The sequence below is a fragment of the Cnephaeus nilssonii genome, assembly GCF_951640355.1.
Source record: "Cnephaeus nilssonii genome assembly, chromosome: 2".
Classification (NCBI taxonomy): Eukaryota; Metazoa; Chordata; class Mammalia; order Chiroptera; family Vespertilionidae; genus Cnephaeus; species Cnephaeus nilssonii.
In genome coordinates, this window is record NC_137073.1 from 80,092,054 (window position 1) to 80,106,925 (window position 14,872).

The 14,872-nt window shown below is 40.3% G+C and overlaps 1 protein-coding gene across 19 annotated transcripts in view; it reads right to left on the reverse strand.

The window, feature by feature from the left end:
• Positions 1-14,872, reverse strand: part of MAST4 (microtubule associated serine/threonine kinase family member 4) — a 522,072-nt gene that overhangs the window by 97,548 nt on the left and 409,652 nt on the right. For all 19 annotated transcript variants that reach the window (XM_079794432.1, XM_079794438.1, XM_079794433.1 and 16 more), the window contains one exon: positions 4,434-4,522. In XM_079794432.1, the coding sequence (XP_079650558.1) occupies positions 4,434-4,522 (89 nt within the window). The remainder of the gene's footprint in view (positions 1-4,433; positions 4,523-14,872) is intronic.

A 14,872-nucleotide genomic window follows, 5' to 3' on the forward strand; every position in this document is an offset into this window, starting at 1 on the left:
TAGTTTTCTATTGCTAAGGAATACATTACCAAACATTTAATGGCTTAAAAAGTGATCATCTATTTATGAATCTTAGGTAGGCTTGACTTGTTTGAGCTCAGGGGGCTCTCAAAGCCAAAATCAAAGAAAGACAGAAAAGCACCAGCTCCCAGCTCCCTAGGAACCCTCACCTAGTTTTCCTTCTCAGGGTGTCATGTGGCCACAATCACAGTGTCAGCAGGGCTGGGCTCTTATCTGGAGACTGGGGAAGAATCTACTTCCCAGTTCATACAGGCTGTGGAGATTCAGGTCACCGAGGTGATAGGACTAAGGTCTCCATTTCATCCTGGCTGTCAGCCTGAGGCTGCTTCCAGCTCCTGGACGCTGCCCTCTCCTAACTCCAAGTCCGCAACTGCCACGTCCAATCAATCTCAGGCTCACATCTACCTCTAACTGCTCTGCCCTCACCAGAGAAAACGCTCTCTTTTAAAGGGCTCGTATGGTTGGGTCAGGCCCACTCAAACAATCTCTGTATAAAAGGTTATCTGACTTGGGACTTTAATTATGTCTACAAAATCCCTCCACAGTAGTACCTCAATGATGAATACGATAGTATATGAGAAGAACTGCTTCACCACAACTTTGCTCTTGTTGGATTCTACCAATTTTTAAACTTTTTTGACAATATGCCAGATGAACCATAGTATCTCATTATCCTGGTTCACATTTCTCTTGGGATTACAATGAGTCAACATTTCACACATTTTTGTTGTTCATTTTAATTTTTTTTTCTGTGATATGCCATTTACATCTTTTGCCCATTTTTTTTCTCTTGGTGCACTCATCAATTTTCACATTAATTTACACAAGCTCTTTCTATATTAAGGCAATCTGATGTTTGTCAGTTATAAGCATGAGACATTTTCACCATTTTTCTCTTGATTTTGTTTATTATGCAGAAATTTTCATTGTAGGAGAGACACACTAGTCTTTCCTTTGGGGCTTCTGGATTAAATTTCATGCTTAGAACCTTCCTGGAAATAGGAGCCCAGGATATTCAACCTTCCTTTTTTTTTTTTTTTTTTTTTTTAAATGGGACTATCCTGTTCACTGTTCTTTGAGGAATCCCTGGCTTTCAACAAGCACTGCTTTGTGCGTGGAGATAAGCTGCAGAACACTGTGCCAGTCTTCCTTTTCCTCAGGCCACAAATGAAGTTCTCATCTCCACTGAGTCACGTGATGGGTGTGAAGTCATGTGTCAGTGATGAGTGGCCTGACTCAGATCATCCCTAACTAAGAAAAACAGAAAGCATAACTCTGCATTTTGGGTGCAGAAGCACGGAGAGAAGGCAGTTTTTCTCCCTCTTGTTTTCCTGGAGACTTCTAGGAACCCTCACCAGGCATTCTGTGGATCACATCCACGACAGAGAAGGTAGCAATGGGCAGTCAGAGCTAAGAGGCGTGGTGAGTGGGGAGGCATTTCACATATTAAGGGATGAGAACTGGTCCTTTCCTTAATTTACATTTTCTTCTTTTTATACAGAAATAGGAATCTACCAGACTGTGATGAATGCCATTTCTCACAAAAAGTCTGACAGACTTCTACAGCTTCTGGGTGAATAAACAACCTGTTGGCTCCGTAACGTAAGGAAAAGTACTCTCAGAACCTGAAAGAAAGGCTCCTCTCTGCCCACCCCTCTGATTAAATCATAAAATGATGTGTGAAGGGGAAGGAATTCAACCCAAGTCTACATAGAGGAAAGAATGAAAAGGATCATTACAGTCTTAACCACATTTCCTCTAATCTCAATATGAGAACTGAAGACAATCACAGTAATAAAGAGTAACCAAAAGGCACATAAAGGGTGGTACAATTACTACAGAACACTATAAAGAGGAGTAGGGTTAATTTTTTAAATCGAATTATATGTTAACAAATAGACTTCATCAATTACTCAGCACCTAGTATATACCATCAGGCCCTGTATGGAGGAATATAAAGATGAAAGAAAGAATTTCAGCCTCCACTAGGTATGTGGCCTTGCTTGCCCCTCTGTCAGCTTTTGATTTTATAACAATGATGTAACATAAATCTCCGAAGTATAAATGGTAACATTACAGCTGTGTATTCATCACACAGCTTTGGAAATACAATATTACCAACTGCTATCATTCTCCCCGATTATATCCCCCTCACACCTCTCAGGGGTAACTGCTGTCATGAAATTGGTCTTTAAAATTACTGTGTTCCTCTATACTCTTACTATAAACATATATGCACATATACATACATATTTATGTGTATGTGTGTATCCCTAAACAAAATATTCTTTGTAGCTTCGTGTTAGCCTTATATGAATGGTTTAAATAATATCCTTTTGTTCCTTGCTTTTGTTGCCCAATACTACCTTCGAGTTTCACCCATGTGGACATGTGCAGGGCTAGTTCATCTTCTGCTATGTGCACAGTGTTCTCTGGATGACTATGCCACAATTCATTTCTCCATTTTCCAACTGATAAATGTTTAGGTTGCTTCAAATGTTCAGCTGTTACATAGAACGCTGCTATGAGCAGCCTAGAACATGTCTCCCCACGTTTCTCTCTAGTTTTACCCGGAAGTGACATTTCTGAACTTTAGCGGTCTTGCTACAGTATCACAATTTTACCTTTTCTACTTTACCATCTTTTATTACTATGAATAAAACAAAATTCTACTCCACAGAGGCAGCTACCTCTGTGTCTCCCTTCTCCCCAAATGTGTCACGGATAACACCCACTCTCCAGTTGAGTGCCGCCCCACCCAAGCAAAAGGACTGAGGAAGAGTCACAGCCCTGCTTTCAAATATGAAATTGTCATCTGAAAGCCCTTCAGTGTGAAGTCAGAGTTTTCACAATAGTACAATAGAGGAAGTGCTCATACTGTCAACCCATCCTTCTTCACAATCCTGAAGACATCTTCCTAAAACACGGATCTTGCTCAAAATCCTTGAAAGGCATTCAACGTCAAAATTCCTTCTACTCTCTGCGTTTCATTTCTCTTTCCACCTTTATCTTCTTTTACAATCAAGCATACACCTCCCAACCTCTAGCCACACACTGGGAATTCCCGTTCTCTCACCCCATTTCTACCTGTCAAAGTCTTACTCATCTTCCAACAGCTTAAGCAAGTAGTTCCTTCAAACTCTCCCGGACTTTCCTGATTGGAATTAACCCTTCTCTTCTTTGCACCATCTTGGATAGAACTTTAAACATACAGCAGTTTTCATTATAGTTTTTGTAATATGGCTCTATCTTCCTTATAATTAGTACCTGAGCCCAAGGGCCTCATCTCTTAATCTTTATTGTCTCTACAATGCTTCTGGATGAAAGAGATAATTATATATGCCACCAACAGGTATGACTTTAGAGAACACAATGCACACATACAAGAGGAGGCACGTTCTAGACTGCTCGTAGCAGCATTGTTTGTAATAGCACGTGTGTGTGTGTGTGTGTGTGTGTGTGTATGTGTGTGTGTCCGTGTGTATATATATTAGTTCAACTTTAGCAGGAAAAAATGCTGGCTAGTTCTGACGGAGTATAGGACGTGCAACCTCAAAATACGTCATCTTGGCATACTGACTATTTCAAGCTGAAGGAATGTGAGGAAGGGTGTGTGCAAGAAGACCTGCCCTAAAGCAGGTCATAAAACCCTCCAGTGGAAGGTAAGGTCCTATGCCTGGAGTAAAGAAACCTTATCATGTCTAAAGATAAGGGACATAGAGGAATGTGAAAAATAGGCCTTGCTAATTTCAGTTTATCACAATTAGCTCATCCCCTCTGCCCTATCACATTTTTGTACAACTTTCCTCTCTTCATTAAACCTGGTATAAAAACACTCAGTTTAACCGTTTCTTTGGGTCTTCACTTCCTTGTGAAGGCTCCCGTGTTACGTAAAGCTTACATTATGTAAGTTGGTATGCTTTCCTCTTGTCAGTCTGTTTCTGGTTATGGGGTTCCCAGTGGAGAACTTAGAAGGACAGACAAAAGATATTTTTCTTCCCCTAAAGTTCTTAACACAAATCCTCTTCATGTGAACCAACATGTCTGCGCTTCTCAAAGATAATCCTAATGTGCAAACATGTCTTGCATCATCCACACATTTAGAAACTGAGAAATAAATATCTGAAAAAGGACCCCCCCATAAAAAGAAATTCTCAATTTTAGAGTTCAAACACTGTGAAAGAGAACAAGGTTTGAGCTAACATCAGAAAGAACAACTTAGTGAGAAACCACCAAGAAAACCAGGCTAACAAGACATGAAGACACACCTAAGTTTCAAAATACCTAGATTATTTTGAAACACACACACACACACACACACACACACACACACACACACACAAAATAAATCAATAAATAAATAAAATTAGCAAAAAAAGTAAAACAAAACTCCAGGAGGGAGAACTAATTACCTGCATGAGCCGAGAGAGGTGAGTGTGGTCGGGGCAATGCTGCTGCCTGCCCATTTCCTATTAAGCTTTTTCGGTTGCTTGTTCGGCAACTGTCAAAAGGAAAGGAAAAACAAAGTTTTAAAAAGATAATATAGCATTAGATGAAAAATGATAAAATAATTGTAATAATAATAATTCAGGCATATTTAATATAGGCACAGACTAGAGGTTAAACTACCTATCAGCTCATACTATCAACAACATTTTTGCAAGTCAATATGCACTCACTAATATTTGAGGGGTGGCTGCCTCTTGAATATTGGAAAATATAAAGTATTCATGTAGTATAACATCATCAATATTCCTCACCACCAGGGAAGCTATAATCAAAAGCCTTCTTTCAGATCTTGACGGCAAATATGTGACATGCCACACATACAAGTGATAAATTAGGGATTCAAATCAGCAAACCACAGGTAGCATCTTTGTTGACATGAAATTTCTAATACAAAATTACATGCAATGAAGCGCAATGACATTAATCTTACAATGATGCACTAATTAAAAATCTAATTATTTAGACAAATTTCACATTTGTGCCTTTTGTCAATAGAACAGCCGATGCCTAAGATAAATGTATTTCACTACTCATTCATTTTTCATCTTGTATACAGCATTCAAATTCCTAATTAAGGTAAATATTTTGGAATCATAAAAACAGATTCCTGTTTGCATGAAAATAACAGGGAAGGTCTATTTTCGCAGGCACACTCCCTACCGTTTTTATCCTGGTACTCCATGAATAGAAATAAGTTGCTATATATGGACATAGGGCAACTATGTTTTCCTGTTTCTGCTAGTAGAAAATTATAAAATAGCCAATCTTATTCCAATGTGACTTTCACAAGCCTCAAAGAATAAGACAAATGCAAGGCTGGTTGATGGTGAAGTGGGTATTATTTCCATTTGCTTTCCTTTGGTGCAGGTTGGCACTTCATTCTCTACTATGAGCACCGACATTAGAAAGATAATAAATGAATTCACCCATAAGTTTCAGGGCACTCTGGTTCCTTCTCCTACCTGTGGGCTGCCTTCAACCACCATTAAAGGTTTACTATAATGTATTTCTAATTAGGAATATACCTGCTAGAGCAGGTTCTTGAAACAGGAATTTTCACCTGACTTCTAAGTTAGATATATTTTAGAGTTTGTAGAAGATATTTGAAAGGAACATTTTTAAATATGCATATAATACATTTCTAAACCAAATGCAATTTCTTTCAGCAATATTGGCTTGCAAACCAATTCTTTCTCCTAGATGTTTGCTGCTTATCATCATTTGTTAACATGCCCATATTTATAATTTCTTAAGTTGAGGCTGCATCATTTTATTTTCCTAACTGGAGCAATCAACATCCTGTAACATAATCTGTGAGTATAATTAAGATCATGTTTAGTCAGCCTTAAAGAAGCTGTTGAATAAGAATAGACCCTTGATACTTAATTATGAAGGTGGATTGTGTTATTACCAACTCATCTATCAAGAACTGCATTCAACCTATTATATTCATAATTATTAAATCAGATAGTGTGATTGTTTTACAAATAAACTGTATACTATACTTAGTGTTAATTCAAATTAATGTCTCCTTTCATTTTAATACAGGTATTTTAAGTATACCAACTTGCTGGTGTTAATAAAATAAATTAAAAACGACAGATTTATACCCTGCAAATCTCAGCAAAGTTATTTATTAATTTGAGCAAATTAATTGAAACAAGGGTTAGTTATCCAAAAAATGGCTATTGGTATTATTTTTTATATTTACTATTTGTTCTACATCATTTATGAAGATTTTCTCTTGACATTCAATTATTGTTTATATATTTAAATCAAATTAAAATGTAAATAAATAGAATTAGTCATCTGATGAATATCTTAAATAGAGCTATTAGTGAAATATGCTGACATAAACCTAATATTTAGAAAATATTTCTTAAAGAAAACTTTAAAAAATTGGAATTTCATTAAGAGATATAGAATGACTAGTACACTACCACAACAAGCAAAATAAATAACTAAAAATGTAGATTTATAACAAAGAAAACACAAACAAAAAATCTAACATTTTAATCAGTTATTTAAAAGTCTATCATAAAAGGGTAGAAAAGTATTGATTTCTAAAATGTGATTTTTAAAAAAATCTAAAAAAGAAATGTCTAAACAAAACCAAAAAAATGAATATACTTGCTTGGTAAATATGAAAATATAAAATATGAAAAAACTTTATATTATATTCACCCTGTGTTTGCCTTCTCTCTATAAAGGTTTGTAATCTTTACAAACAGATGACTATAAATGCAATTTAGAGTGAAAAAAAAAATAAGGATTCTTCATCTATGAATACAAGAGCAAATTAAAAGAAGTTAAAAACAAACTGCTTCAGAATTTTAACAGCTTACCACATTTAAGGTACTGGTAGTCTGTTACACTAAACTTTAAATAATTGGCATATGTTATGACAAATGCTATAACCATCAGAGCTGGAAGTGTCTTCTCTAACCTCATATGGATCTTGAGCATGACGCTAGAGAGTTAAAAAAGTTCCAAGATAACAGACTTGGAACTTTCTTGAATCTCTCAACAATCAAACAGGAACATGTTAGACATGAAATACTCCTCAGTGTGGCAAATCAAGACTTGATAAAATACAGGTCAAGATACATTTTCATAAGTACACAAAATAAATCTCTACGCTCATAAAGTAGGGTCTTGGCCTCAGCAATTAGTTTAGTTGTTGCTAACATTCTTAAAGGTAATGGGGCATTTTATACTGTATTTAACCTCAAAATACCTCGATCTTGATATATAATCACTTTTAAAATTCTAGGGCCCTACTAAGATATTCTGTAGATAACTTTGCAAGGTTGGAGGGGAAGGGTGGCCATTCTGTCTCAATACTACCTGTGTCTGATGTCTCTGAGAGTCACCTAATCTTATTGCTCTAGGTACCTGACTCCCAATAAATGAGGTGAAATCTACACTTAATCCCACAGTAAGAAAGCTCTGGGTAGACAGGACCTATGAGTATTTACTACCTGGACTGTCTCAGCACATGACACTGCCCACATTAATAATGACACAGGTGCAAGAGCTGAGCTGACCTCTGCTGCCATTACTTATTCATCTAGGCGTCACACTCTTTTCTGCTGATGAAAGGAGGAGCCTATGGCAGTGTGAGGCAGCCTTCAGGGGCTGGTGACTACACTATGCTCATTTGATCCATAAAATGATAAAATAGTGGAAACATCGCCACTTGGGCAAAATCAAGGTCCCTTCCCTTTCACAAACGTGACTAAGTTGATTCAGCCTTGCTTTTTCTCAGGCAGTGTCACCCCTTCCCCCCCCCCTGCCCCGCCGCTTTCCTCACCCCCCAAACGAAACAAAAGAAATGCTTACTGGCATCATCAGCCCAACTTGATGCAAAGACCACTTTGCCAGTGTCCAAAGTTTAGATGGCTGTCTGCTCTGGCTAAATTAGATTTTGCAAGTAAAGAACTGTGCCATCACTGTACAACCTTCCAAACTGAGAGAACAAACGGAGCCTGTGACCGCAGGCAGAGTAGGTGTCTCCGTGTGCTGCTTCAACTGGAGAAAGGAGGAGGAGGAGGAGGAGGAGGAGGAGGAGGGGGGGGGGGAGGAGGAGGAGGAGGAGGAGGAGGAGGAGGAGGAGGGGGGAGGAGGAGGAGGAGGAGGAGGAGGAGGGGGGAGGAGGAGGAGGAGGAGGAGGAGGAGGAGGAGGAGGAAGAGGAGGAGGAGGAGCTTTGTGGGAAGTGGACACCCCTGCCTTTGGCTTTCAGATCGGAATACGGGCAGGGTGAGGGGCTTCCATTTCTTCTTAAAGAGTGGAGGAGAAAGAAGGCTTTTGGGAATGAACTTGAGCAGAAACTTGAGTCCATATGTCCTTCAGTTTCACTTGGGAATTATATACCTTTGTTCCCAAGGCTAAAAACTGGAGATAAATCTGTGCAAGCTCAAATGCTTAGGTGAGGATACATTTTTTAAAAGTTAAGAGCTGATGTTCCTTTTACCTTAAAGTGCCAGAAAGCATTTCTGTTTACCTCATTCTATTGGTTCCTCCCTGGAAAGATCCACCCACAGGTAAGACATATACACCATACACAATACAATAAATAGTGTGGACCAGGGATCTGAGAAGAATGGAAGGTGGAAAGACAATGGCAGTACTTTTTTTAATTGATTTTTTTTTACGAGAGAGAGAGAGAGAGAGAGAGAGAGAGAGAGAGAGAGAGAGAGATGAGAGCCAAACACTGATCAGCTGCCTCCTGCATGCTCCCCATGGGGGATCAAGCTGGCAACCTGTACATGTGCCCTGACCTGGAATGGAACTAGCGACCTTTCGGTGCACGGGACAACGCCCAACCAACTGAGCCACACCTACCAGGGCAAAGGCAGTACTTTTGAGTGAGCAGGGCTGGTTGGCCCCTGCGGGCTGGGAGGCAAGGCAAGCCGAGACAGAACACTCATTGAGAACCTCACAGCAGGGCAGGCACTCAGGTGGAAATGGCACGTTCGTGATATGTGGCTACCAGAAGGAAGTGTTTTATTCGCATGTTTTCTGGCTCAGGCAGGTGAAGAGGGGACTGAACAGGGCACCACTCCTGCTCCTTGAGTTCGCTGTTCCCACTCACCAAAGCGGTTTCACGATCTCCTAACTACTGCCAACAGTGCCTTCCCTGTGCTAGGAAGACAGAGTCGGAGCATGCGTTTCATCCTCTAAGTCAGGGCTGACTCAGTGTGAAGGACAAAGAGGAGTACGGGCTGCTAGGCTGAGGAAGGGAGGGGGGGAACGCCGTGACCACATTTTTGGTCCAAAGCACCCACACTCTACTTCCGCCTAGGTTGTTCTCATGCTCAGGGTTCCATAGGAAGGGCTTGCTGGGGCCTGTAAACGTTTCACATCTGGCTTTGTCACATCTCTCCTGGCAGAAAAACCTGCTAATTATCCCCAACCAAGGCTGTAAAAGCCGTGAGGCCCACCAGGCTGCGGCCTTTAGCAACTGTTCAGAGGAGCTGAACCCCAGCTTAATTTTAAATTACATTCATTTTGAAACATGAATACCGATCATGTCTGATCATGGCAAGACAAGCCGAGGAGAGGAAGCCCCAACAGGCAGTGATTTCTAACATTCCTGGCTGACTTGAAAGGTCAACGCTCATTATGGAATCTGACTGACCGCGACTGAGGGGCAGTGATCACACCGTGAACTGCATAAGAACAGCCCCAGGAATTCTCAGAGGCGAGGCTATAATTTATTAATTCATCTTGATGAAAAATTTGATAAATTTGCACAAGAGACCAATTACACACCAAAGCTTTGCTGGATATGAACATCTGCTAACTATTCCCTAATACCTTAATAGAATACGAACATATGAATATTCCTTAAACAAAGAAGGCTGACGTGGAGAAAACCTGGGCAAGACCAGGAGCCAAGATTTGTCCGCCAATGCGGGGCTGCTGCGTACAGGTTATAAGCCCAGCGGGCTTCTGTTTCCTTGTCTTTCCAATGACGGGGCCGGACCAGACTAGAGAAACAGTTGTAAACATATTTACACTTTTTGGTCAATGAAATTTTAAAAATTTAGAAAATATATAAACATAATCTAGTAATTATCCCGCCACCTGGAATAAACAACTATTGCATCTTTTCATATATGTATGAGAGGGAGAAATGTGCCTCTGACATCCAAACCAACTTTCCAGTCCCCAACTAGGCAACTACTAAAGGAACTGTGGCTTATAGCTTCCCCATCCATTGCTGGTCCTTTAGCGTAGATACATGGATACCTACGAACAACATCTGTGTGCGTGTTCACATTTTCACTAGCAGTAATCGCATATCAGGAACTAGTGGCAAAGGCCCGGAACTGTGCAAACAAGATGATTGGCTTTCCTTTCAGTGGCTTACGCTCTATAGTGAACCCCCGGGGTAGCGAGTCCATAAGAGTATCTTTCATTATCTTTCTATTGATTAGCCTATTTAAAAACTCTGAAGGGACAGAAGTTGTGGAAAACTGGTAGTAATACAAATGATTCTTGTCCATGATATTGTAAATTAACTTTGTATGGTACAGATATAATCAATCAATATTCACTCCATGGAAAGATAAACCCAAACATTTAATATCATGTACTACAAGGTATGAATCAGTTTTGCATCTACTAGCAAATCCATTTCATCATTCCTAATTGAAAAACATACATATGTCTGGTTTTCAAAATCTTCTCTGAACCCGTTTTAATATGTTACTGCTACTCTCATTAATAATTGAAATAAAATCATTGACACATGTTCACTTTGTACTTCAATGACAGTCATGCTTTTGGTTTTTGTATAAACTATACTTTCACACTCTATACATTATAGAGATTCTGTAACTACATATTTTTTTCCACTTGACATTATATTTTTGAGATTTAACCGTGGCAACATAAAAATTGGTCTAATCCATTCCTTTTTTAGATTATTCATTTGAAACAAATTTTAGGGTTTTAAATGTACTAAAAGTATATAAGCATATATTACACATTTCTTTTTCCTTTTTGCAACATGAAATATCTAGGCCTTTATGCATTTATAAATGTGATCGCAAAAGCCTTGAAAAAAATATCTCTGAGGATGCATTTGAAAGGAAAAATATATTATACAACATAAAGCAAATCTTCCTTAAAATCTTATTTGGACACTTTCCCCAAAAAATCTTGCTCAGTTCTCTTTATGAGGCCGCACAGAACAAAGCATTAATGTTTCTGTCTCTGAGACATACTTTGTTACTTATGTGAAGTTAAGGCAATGCCAGTGTCTTCCCTATGGCCCATGAAATCAAGGCTCCATTCTGGCTTTCATTAATACATTCAACAAATCACTTTTTGAGTCCCTCATATATGCTAGGTACTATTCTAAACAAACAGAATCCCCACTGCCCTCAAGGTGATCCCATTCTGCAGGAGGAAGCAGATAACAAACACAATAAATTAGTCTGATTTAGAGTACGGGAGATGGTGATAGAGAAAAACAATGCAGAAAGTAAGACAAGGAGTGCAGATGTGAAAAATCACAATTTTAAATAGGTGGTCAGGAAAGGTCTCACTGGGGAGGTGATATGTGAATAAGAACAGAAGGCTGAGGTGGAGTGAGCATCCACAGGAGCAAAGGCCCTAAGGCAGGAATGCTCAGGAACAGCAAGCAGGCCAGTGTGGCAGGAGTGAAGTGGGCTAGGGACATGCAGCAAAGTGGGCAGTGGAGAGGACAGGGCACAGATCTCTGGCAGTTTCAGGCCACAGTATGAGCACTGGTTTTTAGTCTCAGTGAAAGGGGAAGCCTCTGGAAGGTTCTGAACATAATATGACTTTTAGGAGAACCATTCTGGCTGCTAAATTGAAACAACCAAAGAAGGATGTAGGGAGATCAGTGAGGACGTTAAGTTGATGTGCAGCCCTAATCACAGATATCTCTTGTAATCCTACTTTAAAATAAAATATTTTATTTTAAAATTAATTTATACTCCCAAAAAAGGCCCCTAAATTCAAGGCAAGTATTATACCAGTCTATAACTCTTTTGTTAAAAAATACGTTTTTATTAACTTTTAGAGAGAAAGGGAGAAAGAGAGAAACATCAATAGGTTGCGTCCTGCACGCCCTTAATGGGGACTGAGGCTGCAACCCGAACATGTTCCCTGAGCAGGATTTGAACTGGCAACCTTCCAGTGCATGGGTCGAGGCTTAACCACTGAACCACACCGGCTGGCCCAGTCCATGCTCTTCCCCACAAAACGGGGGGAACAGCAGTGCTGATACCTGACTACCAAGCCTGAGCGCTTCAGGCTTTTGCATACATGCATCAATGTAATGACCTAGTCCATAGGTCCTGGGGTTTGCAATTATGAATGCTTACTATTGATATTATTGGCTGGATACTTGAACTTAACTTTTCCATTAGTAGAAAAATTTATTTTGAAGGCATTGATTATAATGGAAATGAATGGTTGCTCATACTATTTTCACCTAGGAGCAAAAACTTTAGGCTAATTATATGCCTGGAGAAAGGGATAGGTCTCCAGGCTTTCAAAAGTTCTGAGAGGAAAAAAAAAATTATTCATATATATATATATATATATATATATATATATATATATATATATATCACTATATACAACATTTCTTAGAATTATATCTAATCTATTAAGATAAGCCTATAGTGAGGTCTGGCTCAATTTGCTGTATTCATAGACAAAGAGGGAGGTGGCTGAACATACAGACAATAGCAAGAAAGTATTCAAGGTAACAAATTTATTTTCTGGAACATCTACTCCTTTGTACAAAATATTATTGGGGGATAATAAGATGAAGAAGACGTTCTCAGAGTGTTTGAGGTATAAAACAAGAGAGAAGACTGATTCAGATAAGGCAGAATCTGGAAGAGAGGTACATACACAAATCCGTTGCCATCTAAAGAGATAAAACCCCATTCATCTTGGAAACATGTTTTCATAAATAAAAAGCACTAGAACTTTATAGTATACTAGTCTCGTGCACCTTGAAAGAAACTGTGGGCCGCGAGGCTGCGGTGGGCACAGGGGTGGGTCTCGGCCCCTGCCTGGCCCCTCCTGCCGCAGCCCATGGTCCTCTGTCTGCCAGCAGCCCCACTCCCATGCGCTGAGGGAGCCAGCTCCGCCCACACCTGCTAACAGCGCAGAGTGATTGGAGCCCGCGCCTGCGAGAGGCAGCTGCTGCCCCAATCGCCCCTCAGGAGCAGGGGGAGGTGGAGAAGCCCTCAGGGGTGATCGAGACCAGCAGCCGCCACTCGCACCTGCTGACAGCGCCAAGTGATTGGGACTGGCGCCGGTATTGGCAGCGGGTGCGAGCAGCAGCTCCGATGCCGGTTAGGGGTGCGAGTGGGGCCGGCACTGGCAGCAGGTGCGAGCACTGGGCAGGATGGCAGCATGTGGGATCAAAGAATTTTCAGTAAATACCAGAGGCTCGCCCCAATGACAGCAACCGGTGCCCTGCCTTGGTCTGGCACTCCTGCTCACCTGCTCTACCATCCCACTGTGGCCAACGTCCGCCATGTTCCGCACTCTGCCACCTGCTGCTGACGCCCGCCATGTTCCGCGTGCGCCCCCTGGTGGTCACCGCATGTCATAGCGACGGGTTGTTCGGTTGTTCCGCAGTTCAGTCTATTTGCATATTAGGGTTTTATATATATAGACAGATACTATGGCAAACTGTCCTTTCACTTCACTGGCCTTCCCTTAAATAAGCCCTTCATTTCAGTGATCCGCCTGACACAATAAACATTTTTTAATCCGATTTCTTCTTAGTTATTCCATTTTGTTGCTATTTCAAAGTGAGACATACCAATGGAGCAATTTCCATGTGGCTGGCACAGTGAGCTGTGATGTCATGTTAGCATGTGACTGATGGGTAGCTGACATTCACCATGTTGCACCACCGTGATCCTGGCAGGCAGAACATCATGCTGTCGTCACCCATTCAGTGAACAAACAGAACCAAAAATTCCACAAAGAGATTACAATCTAGAAGGAGGGATAAATACCTTGAGGGCAAAGATTATACTCTATATAACAGCAAATCTCTGGATATCCAGAAAAATACAGAAAATAAAAATGATTTGAATATAGAGTCAATAAATGTTTTTCAATGAATAATTAAATATGTTTCCTGCCTCTAGAAAGTTTATAATTTAACATGGAGGACAAACATAGCCTAATTTACAAGACTAAACTGACCCAAGATGGTAATTATAATAGAGTCTAATGCTATTAGCTTAGACTAAGCAAAGACACAGAGCTGACAGGTTTGTGGTGCTGGGTATATGGTATGAAACATCTTACTGGGAAAACCTATAAACACGTCACCCTGAATAAAATTATAGTAGGGTAATCAGCGGAATTAAAAGAGGGACATAATACAATGGCCAAAGTCAAGTAGGAGCTGTAAATGATGTGAGATTTATAGTAGCAGGCTAAGTTCAGCTGATAAAAATGTTTGAAGTAAAAAGTAATTCGAGTGAGAAGGGGTCTGAACACCTGTGGATTTTTTTTAGTGCTATTTATCTGTAACCCAAGTCACAGGAGGTACCAAGCCTGTGTGCCTGCTGAGGAACCCTAAAACATCAGGGCAGGTTAGCTGTTTGGATGAGGACACTTAAGAGGGGAGAGAGTCAACGAGGAGATGACTTCTGGACTTAGGATTACCCAAGAGTATAAGAGGTCAAACCCCACCTGAAACAGGCAGAGCACAGACTGTTCCTACTTGGGAGGAGGGTGTGGAGAGTGCTGAGAAGCCAACGTAGTTAATTCTGATCTACTAGTTGAAAGGCACGCGCTATACCTTGGGAACTGCTGCAAAGG